This window comes from Cottoperca gobio, chromosome 13 (genome assembly GCF_900634415.1).
Source record: "Cottoperca gobio chromosome 13, fCotGob3.1, whole genome shotgun sequence".
Lineage (NCBI taxonomy): Eukaryota > Metazoa > Chordata > Actinopteri > Perciformes > Bovichtidae > Cottoperca > Cottoperca gobio.
In genome coordinates, this window is record NC_041367.1 from 13,117,420 (window position 1) to 13,130,547 (window position 13,128).

Genomic DNA, 13,128 nt, shown 5'->3' on the forward strand with positions numbered 1-13,128 from the left:
TTCCTAGAATATGTATATATATATATAATGTGTTTCTCTCCAATCAAACTGTTTTAATGTCTCTCCTGCTTCCACTGATTTTTTTTTTGTTGCCATACCAGGTGAGGAATCATCTGACCCCTGCATTCCTGACTCCCAAGACTACACACACTGTTGTTATCCCCATTGTATGTGACTGTATTATCTGAATTATATGCTACACTGCTTTGCACACCCAGCAGGAAAACACACACCGCAGTCATCCAAGCTATTCATATACACAGCTCGGACTTCAACGTCGTTCCCATCTTCTGCTAGTGTGGTGTGTGTTTTGCTCTCAGCTCTCACATCCCACATTTTCAATCTAACTCTATTAAACACAGATTCAGTTTGGTCTATCAGATGAGCACATATTGGAACAGCTTGATGCTGAGAAAAGTCTTTGAGATGTCAAACTCTGAGATTTCTACCACCAACTCAATACAATGGAGATCAATGGAATTTGATATGTGGCGCTTGCAAAAATTCAACACCAACCTGTCTTTTCAGAAACAGTGTACTCTGGATACAACACAGGCCTAGTTGTGGGAAAAACTTTCTGGGATCATTTTCTTTTAACCAAAATAATAGTCCCTATAAAAAGGTTGACGGTGTGTTCTGTAGATTGTCCAGAGGACCTTGTTACTGGTCTTACCGTTAAATAAAGGTTGTTCTTTTCAATGTTCTGAGCACTGAAAGTTTAATTACATTAATCTTCTTTGTACTGGGACAGAAGCAGGAATATCAGAAACAGTTAAACCTCGGTGGACTCCACTAGAAGTTGGTGTTTTTGTGTGTTGTGTTTGTTTATTTAATCTGTAGTTTGAGCCAAATGCACCTGTGCACATTACAGTTGCTTTAAATATGTATCTGAAATCAGAGCACTCTGTACAAGAAAAACCCTGAAGCAAATTCACTTTCTTTGAAATCAAGTAAAGTATCAATCGATCATGTATCTAAAATAAAATGTGAAAAACTTAACCCTTGTAGCACAAGGCTTCAGAGATATCTTTCCAATGGAGTCTGACACCATTCATTGCCAATGCACACAACAGCAGAGAACCCGGCAGGTTAAGCAGCTTAAATACAAAATAATATAGGCTAGTCATTGGCAATTGGTGGATATTCTTTTAATACTGCACTATAAACTACATTTAGCCATATTAAAGCATTTTTAGTGTAAGTTTTTATGAGTATTTACTAGATCTGGATCAGAATCTTCTGCTTTTACTTATGTTTGCAGTGCTTAAGAAATACATGGCTAACAATTCACATCTTTTCTTTTTATTCTCTTTAGGAATTTAGTGAGTGTTATCAAAAACAGAGCTGCCGTCAGAGAGGAGTCCAACCTGTAGGGAACATTGGACCGCATTTTCATTCACAATCTATTCATAGAGGGTCAGCAGGACAGCTCTTTGTACCTGCAGTAGATAGCTGAGATGACTCATTTGAAGATAAGCTAGACCAGTTATATATGCAAACTAGATACCTTTGTATGACCAAAATACATTTTTTGAGTTTGTGGGAGTGATGGAAAGGCTTCACAATGGTTCCTTTTTCCTCTCTATACTTTTTACCCAGAAAAATAACTCCACCAGAAAAACTGGTTCATCTGCCCTGACCACTGAGGTTACACTTCCTCTTTCAGAGCAGCTCATCCCTCCAACAAACATTAAACCAAAAGTCTAATCCACGACTCTGGAGAAAGTAATGCCATTAACGTCCATATGTCAATACATGTCACCACCATGCTCTACAAACAACACCACCTCAGTTACTTACCTGTTTCAAGAAGACTTCATACTTCAGTACAATGCGTTTGTCAGAAATTGACTTTTTATTTCTTGTTGATGGGCTGCAAACTCCTCCACAGTCCTCCACTTCATTTTCAAAGCAATCATAATTTCAAAAATGAATGGCTTTTTGTTTTAGGGTACTTTCTGTTCTACGTTTTGTTTTACTTGTCAGGTTATCCTGCTTCTTTCACTACTTTCACCTTAGTTCTATTTAACTTAAAACTATATTGTTTTGAAGCAGACTTTGTTCAGACAAGCTAATGCCCACACAGACAGACAAAGCTAATGCTCTTGCCTTATCAGTCTTTGATGTGTGGAAGACTAAAGACAGCTATCTGGAGAAGCTGGAGGTGTAAGCTCAGGCTGTAAGAACTCAGCATGCCTGCTCTGTAGCTTGGACTTCAAAGTTGTCCTTGTTTTTAATGGTTCATTGGAGAAGATACCAATGATTGCTCCATAGATTTTCAGCCATTTCTCCCTGTCTGGCTTTTTTCATTGTTCTACTCCACTGATCCTCGAAGAGCAAGTTTGTTTTTTTGCTCCCTGAGCAAGAGTCAGGGTCAGTTACAGAACAGCGTGGAGATTCACCGTCTCGCTCACGAACTCTTCATCAGGGAGGATGTTCACTGGCTCAGGGGGATTGCATTCGGGCCTTCCAGTCAGAGGTGAGTGTCTTGTCTGATGGCAGAGGAAACATCTATTTGTTTCCCCATAAACAACATGAGGAAACATATAGCTGTTTTAAACAATGCAACAGGATATACTGCTGCACTTCCTCTATAGAACATAATGAGGCTTGTCACACCACATGGACTGTATGACGAATGCTAACATAAAGATATTGTTGTGGTAATTAATGATTATAATTATGATAATGAGGTTAATTAGAATTTTCTTTATGAATGCAGCAAGGGTGATGTTTATGGTGATGATATTAATATTGTTGTGGATTTATGTGGGAGTAATTAGGTAATGTTGCATATACAAGTAATAAACCTCAAGAAGGAAGAAGGTCATGTTTATAATAATGACTTATATACGTATTGTTGTTGTTGTTTAATTCACCGAATAAAGCAATGATGACACACATGAAATAATCTGTTCCTGACCTGTGATTTATTCTCATTTCATATTTCCCTCCCCTCTACATCTCCCTCCCTCGACACAATGCTGTCATCTGGCCACAAGAACAGGCTGTGTAAAGATTTTTGTGATATATTTCTTGCTCTCTATAAGTGTGTCTGTATGTGGTTGACTGCCTTGACACATTATATCACTTCAACACAGCCTGCCTGATGTTTTCCTAAAAAATGTTCAATCTTTACAATCAAGATCTGAGTTGTTTTTAATCATGTTTTTTTTAATCGACCTATATGTACAATTTATTTTTAATGTGTTGTAGTTTCTGTTGTGAAATGTTCCAACAACTAAAATCAGTTTCCCTAAATGTAGTGTTTTCACCAGTTCTTCAAGCTTTTACAAATCACTTGAAAGAGTCAAATAATGACTATAGGACCAATGTAACAATTAAGTGATATATTTAATGGCAAGTTGCAAGTCAGATGATTCACAGATGGTTATGGAAATAGATGTATTTATTGGACTGTCATTGGACAGCCAAAAAAAAAGACAGAAAAACCTGTGACCAGTGTATAAACAATTTGCACTTAAATTAAACATATAACCCACTTTGAATATTGTTCGACTTCTCCCTCTGTGCTTTCATATGAGCAGTAAACGTGACAATTGTTCCCCCTAGCGGTCAAATAGGGGAAATACTGGCGCACAAGAGCCACACGGTATGGCACCATCCACACAACATCCAGTATGTCAGCTGATCAGTTATTTACAGTGAGGACCAGTAAAAGTTGGCATCTACTCTGGAGTTTCCGTGTGAGTGTTATCTTTAATAGTCATATGTTTTCGAAATTAGAGGGTTATAATAAGGCTCTGTGTGGATTTAATGAGAACATACTTGTCACAGTATTTCGCAATAAATGTTTTTAGTGATGCATGAATTAACCACAGCCTCAAGTTGCACAACAGGGATTTTTATTACAACAGGAATGAAAAACTATAAATTATTCTAGATCATTTAGGTTATTTACTTTTTTAGAATCATCTGCAAATGTCACTGCAAAAAACCCCAGACAAAATTGATATTGTATGGATACTATATGAGTAGAGCTTAAAGTACCAGGCAGGGTAAGGTTACAGTACCAGGCAGGGTGAGGTTATTATAAAGACATGATTAAACCCACCATAAATCTGAATTTGAGGGCTTTTTCTGCCTCTGCCTTCACTCCTGATGTCTACCAGAACTCACAAGTTGGCTTCTTTGGGAAACAAATTGTGAAATCAGTAAATTCGTGTGATTATATTTTTTCATCCTAATATTTATTTTACTGTAGGCCTGTTGCAATAACGCCACAAAACACACGGTGGCGCACAACAGCAACTGGTAAATGTTGTATCCCAATATCCTATTAATGCAGCATTTGCGCAAGTGTGTTCAAAACTTATAAGAATGTTTTAAAATGTTCTAAACGTACCTGAACAGTGTAAAGACCTCATGGGAGAGCTGCCATTATATGATAATATTAACTACCAATACGATTATTATTGTTTGTTTTCATATTGTGCAGCTTTATTAAACACTAAATGTGTTTAATAAGTAGATGATCCACAACCACGGCCTGAAGTTAGCTTACCCGAGGTTAGTTCCTGTGCATTTGGGAGTGTTGGGAGTGCTTCTGTGTCCCTCTCACTTCTCTTCAGCTACCCTCCCGCCTCCCGCCCATAGAAACTCTGCAGCTCACTCAGCAGCGCTTCAGACGCGCTCACTGACGCGAACACGAGTCTCCAGTCGATCACATACTTCATAGAACTTCTGCGGCTCCAGCTTTTGTTTCACCCAATTCACTCGGTTTCGATAACATGCTGGATAAAGCACGGTGATTTGTTATTCGGCAAAAGAAGGTTTGTTTTACGACAACGCAGGTACAATGACCGCATTCTGCAGCAGATCGACTGATTAGAGGTAAGTTGAACCCAACATTTGGGAAAATAAATCTACTGAAAAACTATTTTCTTCTCCAGCTGAATCAGAATCCCTCTCTCGTGTATTACATACATGTAGCTTTCCTGTTTATGTTTTGATGTTTTTACGTACCTATAGGCCTACACAAACAGAAGAGCAAATACGTTTGGATTTTAAGTGATAAAGGAGATGGAAACAATACTTGGTCTCTAAACTCACTGTTGCCGTGGACAATTCTTTCCCTTTTGGAATATTACAGTAATTGCTCACATCTAACAATATCCTGTCAGCTTTGTGCTTGTAATAAGGTCATTTCACCACGGTGAACATGTACAAAAGGATTACCAGCTGTCTTCACTGGCTTGGCTTCTGTTTAGCACAATTCAACAACTTTTTCTCTCACATGTCTCTGAAGTTTCCCAGTTTCAATTCTGAATCCCTGTTAATGATTCAACTTTGGGAATTTGGACACTGCACTAATCTCCTCTTTTTTTGTTTACTCTTAGGTGAGAGATCAGTCTTCTACAGTGCTGCAGTGTTTGCACTGTGACCTGTAGGTTTGGACACAGATAGCGAGGACAGAGCCAATCTAGCACCATGGATATCGGCAATGATGTGGATTTGTCCAATAAAAACATCACCCCATTGTGGAGACGCCGCACGGACAATTGTAATAAAATACAGGACTCAAGCAAACCCAAACAGCGACCCCTCAGTTACCACATAAATGGGGTCATGACAACGGACTTCCCTGTGGAGGACAACAAGGGTTCCTTCACCTTGAGCCAACCTCCTGAGAAACTGGTGGTCAAGAACACTGTGTTGAAGCACGTTCTGCACAAACCCTCCAGGAAATCCCGAGTAGTCCGAAGCATTAGCATCGGGCACTTCTCCAATGGACTCTTTTCATTGTCAAGATTTAGATCTGAGGATAGCAGATCCGCCTCACTGGACAATAGAGTGTGTAATGTAGACTGTGACAGGGGGAAAGCCAGTAATGGAGTGACAGTATGGCAGGAAAAGTGTCTCCAGGACCCCCATGGGAGCTCACGGAATGACCAGATAGCATTTGGGATGAGTTCACCTTCACCTGAGGCGGTTCCTCTTAACTCCTCTCCTGTCCTGTCTCCACACACTCCTAACAACAACTATAACCACCATGAACTGTCCTCCTTTTCATCTGCATCCAGCCCCTCTCCTCCAGCCCGGCGTACTGCTACCCCCTCCCACAGCTCCACCTCAAGCATCCCCTCCCTCTCTTCTCTTACCTCCTCAGACCCCCCAACCCCACGCTCCCCATCGCCAGCAGACAGAGGACAAGCGCTCCTTAGACCGTCCTCATTCTCGCTTGCCTCCTCACAGGACACCAGGCTTGCCTCTTGCTCTTCTTCCATCTCCTCCACCTCACCCTCTCCCTCACTTTCCCCAACTATCTCTCCATCTCCCTCTCCCTCCGTGGTCCTCAGCACTCACAGCCCTGCTGCCCTGAAGATGGGCACCCAGCAGCTAATTCCCATGGGTTTAGCATCCGATATTCGGCAGAGCAAGGTGCCTCCCTCTGAGCTGCAAGTCCAAGGTTTGGCCGGGCTGCTTGGGTTGGATCACTCCAAGCGAGCGTTGAAAGCCCTCAGCATGGTGGAAACGGGAAGCTACTTTTCTACAGGAGGTGTCAACGGTGAAGGGGCTGATGGGGAAAGTGAGAGCGATGGGACACTAAGAAGAGGCCTGAGGAGTACGTCTTATAGGAAGGCCGTTGTGAGCGGAGTGGACTTGGAGGGCCCATCGGTAGATCCTAGGTCCCATCGATTGTCCCAGCTTGTCATTAAATGGCTAGATGAGGATAATCCAGCTTCACCAGTCAGCCCAGCAAGTCCTGGCACTGTAAGCCTCAATAGTCCTGGAACTGCCAAGCCTGCGAGCCCTGGGACACCCAAACTTGCCAGCCCTGGGACACCCAAACTTGCCAGCCCTGGGACACCCAAACTTGCCAGCCCTGGGACACCCAAACTTGCCAGCCATGGGACACCCAAACTTGCCAGCCATGGGACACCCAAACTTGCCAGCCCTGGGACGCCCAGCCCCAGGATTGCTAGCCATGGGACGGAAAAGCCTACAAGCACTGGGAAAAACAAGGTGAGTGCACTCAAACAAACACTGGTGCTCTTGAGGAAAAAAGGGTTGAAATCTACTGCAATATGCAAAAAAGACGATTAAAAACTAAAATACTTTTGACAGTAATGTGGTTAAGGTCTGAAGTTTGCTAATTTGTATATGTTTCTCGTATAAAATATGTGAATAACATATAACCTGATGCTGAACTATCAATGCACACATACAGCCCTGTCAATACCCTGTGAACTTGGGCATTTGCTGTAATCGTTTGAGATTTTTTGATCCATTTAAACATAATTCATCTGATGGGTTTATATTTTATTGTGCACAAAGACTATAGACTTTTTAGTGTTGGGGGTTAAAAGTTCAGTTTGAAAAATGACAACACAGGTGTATTGTGAACAAACTTAGCAGCAGCAATATCAGCAGCAGAAGGTCAGACAAGGCCATACAAGGAAACAATTAATGTGGTTGTTGGGAGACATGACGTAATGTGAGGACATGCCCACACACAAACACTTACAGTATATACACAATAGCTCTCTAATTAGACAGGGGTCAATGAAGGAGGTCACCAGAAGGGGCAGAGGCATGTCATTGACAGGTGACAGAGATACAGAAGTCTTTTTCATTTAAAGTTTATGTGTGTGCCTGCCTGGTCCCTCAGTTTGTCCAAGTCATGAAAAATTGTGTTGCTTTTTTTATTTCAGAGTCCAGACAAGAAGAAAGTATTGACCTAGTCAACGGACGTTTGACAGTGAGGGTGAGAAACTCCCTTCTGTTTTGTTTACACCACACATTTTTCCTTTATTTTACTCATTTAGTGTCTGTTTAGTGTTTTTTACCTTTCTGTCTCTCAACCAAAAAAATATATTTCTTCTAAGACTTCAACCTGATCTTTCTGTCAAAAAAATGTGTTTCAGAGGAAGAGCTGTACCAGAACTATAAGGAGAAGGCTTTACATAATGATTCGGATGAGGATGCCGATTCCAGACAGCCCAAACCAGATAACGGCATCGTGGTGCAGTACAGACCTATACGCACCTCCTGGAGCCAGCTCAGTGTGGTCAGACATCACACACGCAGACGCACATGCACACACACACACACACACACACACACACACGTGGAGGCTTCCATTCTTCCTATATACTTCTTACGCCTTCTCTACATCCAGTAAACAGACAAACATACAGCATGCACTCAGTGCTGTGGTTGTGGGGTCTTGGAATGCTAGCGCTTTGAAGAATGCTGCCACATCCAGTTTGTCAACAGTCCATACCCATCCTCCAACTGTTTCTGCCTTCGTCTGCCCCTCACTCTGTTTATCAGGGAGTGCAGGAGCATTTCTTCGAGGACTCTGGTGTGCAGGGAGGCAGACAGTCAGCCAGACCCACAGGAAATGTTGCAAGCACTGCTGGGCCTAATGCCAGTGTGTTGGCAAACTTTACTCACTCGTCAGACTGCAAATATGCTTAAAATGTTGCCTCTACAGAGAAGTGCGGTGGCTTTGCATTACATAATATAGTTAGGGATTTGAAATGGGATAAAGGAATACAGAGTAGGGCAATGAGCTAATTCAGTTTTCTACTTAGGTATTCCCATCAGTTTGTTTACTTGCTGAGGAGGCAAAGTGCGGGAACAAATACAGGCCAAGGCATAGATGTAGGCAATTAGAATTAGTTCTGAAATTGCTGAATGAATGGCAGAATGATCTGCACTCAGACTCGACTCCATGGGAAAATGGATGGAATGTAGAGAACATTCAGAAAATCTCTTTGGTCCTTTTTTATTCTTGTGTATATCATCAAGGCACAGAGGTGAATTGGGCTGTGTCCGACATTACCATGCTGATCAGGACTCTCTTCTTCCATCACAGCTGCTTTACAGCTGTGGATCTGTTACCGTGGATGCGTTTGGCCAGACAGTGCATAATGTAACGCTGCAGCATTCTTATTTAACTTACACATGTTGTGGGAAATTCTGGCATTATACCTACATTGTGTTGTGACAGGAGAAAGGTTTAATTCCAGTGAAACCAAGAACAACATATCCAAACTGTCATCGTGTGAGTCGTGCCTTTTTAATAAGTCTCCTCTCGTTCAGCTCCTCCCTTCTCTTGCTGTCCCCTGGCACTTGATACCTAGTTTCAGAAGGTCGAGATTCAAGCTTTAAAAATACTTAGCTATTGAATAATGACACCTAATTAATTGTGTTAGTCACACCCAGTGAAACTGCAAAGCTGGGTAAAGTTCAGTTGGCATGACAGTGCGCATGGTTGCTAGCTCACTGAAACCTTACCGTCTTATATTGATGCCTGATGTTGCTGATACCGTGATAAAGGTTTGGCACGAGATGTTTGTTCTCAGTGTTTGCTGAGGGCTGCAGGGCAGATACTAAAGCAAAGGAAGTCTCCTCCTTGCACCTAAACAGGATGAGAAGCTAGTGAAAGTAAGGAAAGATAGCCTCTCAGGATTTGTGTCTGCATGCGTAATCTGGTAAAGTATAGTTTGAATGTGCCCCAGGTTATATTGGTTATATTTGGTGGAACAGGAGATGGAGGCATGCTTTTTATTCAACCTTCCCTTAAGATTGTCAAAGCCACTGGGCTGATTAATGTACTAGTCCTCCACACCCAGTTCATTCCAAAAGATTGCTTTCCATCAATCTTATTCAAATATCTCTGGACTAAATCTTGCCAGACACATACTAACGCACAAACACATTCCTTTTAGCCATATGGTTTCGGCCAAGTGATTGGATTATTTTTTGAAAATTTAATTTCCTATTTCTACACTCTGTCTGTGCCTCTTTATTCAGTGAAAATCTTTCGTTTCACTTTTCCTCCAACAACTTCATTGGCTCTCTGTTCAGTGTAGTATGCAAAGTGCTTCCTTTTCTTTGTGTGTGAGGACAACAGTGACACACAAATACACACACATGTACACACCCGTGCTACAATGACCTGAAAAAAAAATCCCCCGAGTAGTCAAACAAGTGTGACTTTGTATTTGAAATGTTTTCTCTTTCTTTTGATTAATCTTTTTCTCTTCTGATTTTCTCTTCGATCTAGGTCAAGAAAAGTGGTCTTTCTGACCGGATGAATCAGGAGGAACGCAAAAGACAAGAGGTAGCCATCTTATTTAACACTTTTACGTTTGGTTCAGAGTGAGAAAAATCCAATTTTGGGCTGCATGCAGTTAAGAGTTACCAAGCCCTGGGGGGGGGAGTATGGCAGTCCATTTGGTCTCTGTAAACTCCAGACCAATAAAAAAGCCATTAAATGAGCACAGCAGGACACATGCATAATAGACTATTACATATTTAAAGCAATTACTTTGTAAAGAGGAAGACAAGGACAGATCAATGCATACCTGTCATATTAAGAATGAACAACGCCTATGAGTAGAAATATTAAATTGATTGACATGTGGGTGCAAGTACTTAGATCGGCATGGAATTGTTCAATAGCATTCCAAACATGATTGTAGCGCACAGGTATGTTAAGCACGTTGATGACAGAGCACATGTCAAAGCAGTGCGTGAGGGAGTGAGTCAGGACGTAGTCAGGTAACTGAAGCACGCAGAGTCACTAAACGATGTAATAAACTGACCTTTTGTGGAAAAAACCCCAAACACGAGTAGTCCCCTCTTTGAACACCAGGGTTTAAAGTGCAGCCTGTCTCGTGGCCTCGGGTACTTAATTGGTCCATTGTTGAAGAAAGAACACACAGTCTCGTATCTTGTGACACAATTTTGTTATTGTTGCTATCTGCCCTTGTGATGACTAGCAGATTATTTTTCAAAAAGATAAACATGAATGTTGGTGAAAATGGCCAGATGTATTTAGTCAAACCAAAAGTTTCGTAACAATTGTTCATAACACACATTCTTCTTTGAAAACATAGTGAACCCATCACAAGGGTTCAGCCAACAAAGTGGCAAATCTTTTCTTAAAACCTTAAACCTTAGATTTCTCTTTGTGTACTGAAAGCTCTCACTGTCCTCACTTTAATTTGACTTCTTCATAAATACCTTTTTACAGATCAATATGACATTCATTAGGGTTAAGAGATATCTTGTAATGGAGTCAATATTCATTTTTATACTTTTTCTTTGGAAGAGTGCTCGTAGTGGTAAATGTGCATCTTCATTCACTCTGTGTAGTGTAATTATAAAAGTGTGTTCTGGCTCTTATTCCTTCACAATTTGCTTGAACATGAGATTCTGTATGATTCAGAGATGTATAGTTATATCTCTAACAAGCAGGGCATGTCAATATAGAATTATATGATATGAAGGCAACTGTGTCAGATAAATGATGCATGTTAACTTTCTGTTGCATTGCTAACAACTTATAGCCCATCTGTTCTGCTCTCTTCTCCTCTCTTCTCCATGGCTTAACATCCATAAAAATCACACACAGGGGGATTAAAGGAAAACAAACATTGCTCAACAAGGGCTCATTATAGACATTGTGTTACTGTATGTGAATGTACGTACATAGCATGTCTTTGTGTAACTGTATGCCGTCATTTCACACTTTGTTAAATTTTTATTGCGACTGAGCAGATTTATCAGATATCTCATGCTGATATTTGCTGACTGTCTGAAAGCTGACATTGAAAAAATACACTCCTGCAACTAATGATGAAATATTGGCCAAAGTACAAAGGTTGAGGTTTTAGAATGGTTGACTTAAGAGCTCTTAATGCTGCGTTTACAGCAGAAAGGAATGAATCAGCCAAAGAACTCGTCTTAATCATTCAACAGCTTAAATCCCCACCAACCAGTCAGTATTGTGCTCATTCCTTCATGGTGTCTGGCTTACCAGTCAGAGTTGGAATGTTTCCATCTGTACTGTATACACACACATGTTAAGGTTTACTTTGTGTATTGGGGTCTGTGTGTGTTTTAGCGAGAAATAAAAGAGAACGATGTGTATTTAAGATTGACACTTGATATTCCAAACCAAGCTATGTGTGCATTCTGTTTTCCTGAACACTTGCAGTAGCAACTAAGAAATACTAGCTGTCAGAATAAAAAAAAATCTTAATGACTTATGCCTCGGCAGTGTGAGAGTTCTGACCTCCACTGTGGAGGTGACATCAAACATGCAACCTCTGATCTCGGGACCAGCTGTCACCTGCTTGGATACCACTGCCTGCTGATAAACGGATCCTTTTTCCTGTCAACAGCTGCAGGGGCCTGGAAACACCTGGACACTGCAACGCTCTAGGCTGCATGACAGCAATAAAAAAAAAAGGGCTGCGTGAGTGTGTATGTGTGTGAATAGCTGTGTAGATTTGTGGTTGCTTGTAAATGCCTTGGATTGTTGTCTGCTGCTGTAAAAGGACATAAATGATTCATAATGAGGATCCGTACTCTAGTAGAGACCACAGCTTAGTGTGTATGTGTGTGCACGCGCCGGCGTGAGCTTCTTTTTCCACCTCCCCCTAGTCAGGTGTGACATACTGTGCAATAAATTGCTCAATTGACCGTGAGCGTTTTAATTACTAACTAGTTTGTGTCAGGAAGAGGAAGGGGAGAAGTACAACAGGTTTGGGAAAGAGGGTGAAAGAAAAAAGATTTTCATCTATACTGAGCAAAAAACGCTGAATACTGAGATGAAATAAAGGATATAAGTCAGGTGAAAGAAGAAAAATAAAGTGAGATACACATGAACTAGGGGGCTTTGAGGGGAAGTGAGGAAGAGCTCTGTAGCCAGAGAATTATAGTATTTGGAGAAAAAGCTTTGAGGATAGGTCAGGAAATGTGAAACAGTATGTGGTAGTCATCTCCAAGCTAAGCTCTATGATGCGTACATCCATCTGTGCTAGAGCACATGCGTGCGTGTGAACACACGGCTGCTGTTCTATATTACACAAAGTGCTACTCGCATGACTTCAGGTCTAAATCTCATTGTACAGAGAAATTCCAACACATACAACACAGAGACACGCACGCTTATGGTAGTTATGAAATTTGGCATCACCAAGAACATCGAATAATGTCCGTGAGGTAGCTGCGACGTCAGAATAGTGTTCAGATGTGAGATGTTTGTCAGGCATGCTGCTAACAGTCAGAGACTGAATGTCTGTGTTTTCCCTGTGATAATAATAACTGAAACAGAACTTATGTCAAACACTACCGACTGCAATA

At 41.2% G+C, this 13,128-nt stretch overlaps 1 protein-coding gene across 1 annotated transcript; it reads left to right on the plus strand.

Annotated features, from left to right (window-relative positions):
* Nucleotides 1-4,540: 4,540 nt before the first annotated feature.
* Nucleotides 4,541-10,152, plus strand: LOC115017854 (rho guanine nucleotide exchange factor 26-like). Its single transcript, XM_029446566.1, is given in 6 exon segments — nucleotides 4,541-4,854; nucleotides 5,361-6,987; nucleotides 7,677-7,703; nucleotides 7,705-7,729; nucleotides 7,890-8,032; nucleotides 10,040-10,152. Coding segments are annotated over 5 exon segments (1,830 nt in total). The 5' UTR covers nucleotides 4,541-4,854; nucleotides 5,361-5,451; the 3' UTR covers nucleotides 10,139-10,152.
* Nucleotides 10,153-13,128: the final 2,976 nt, after the last annotated feature.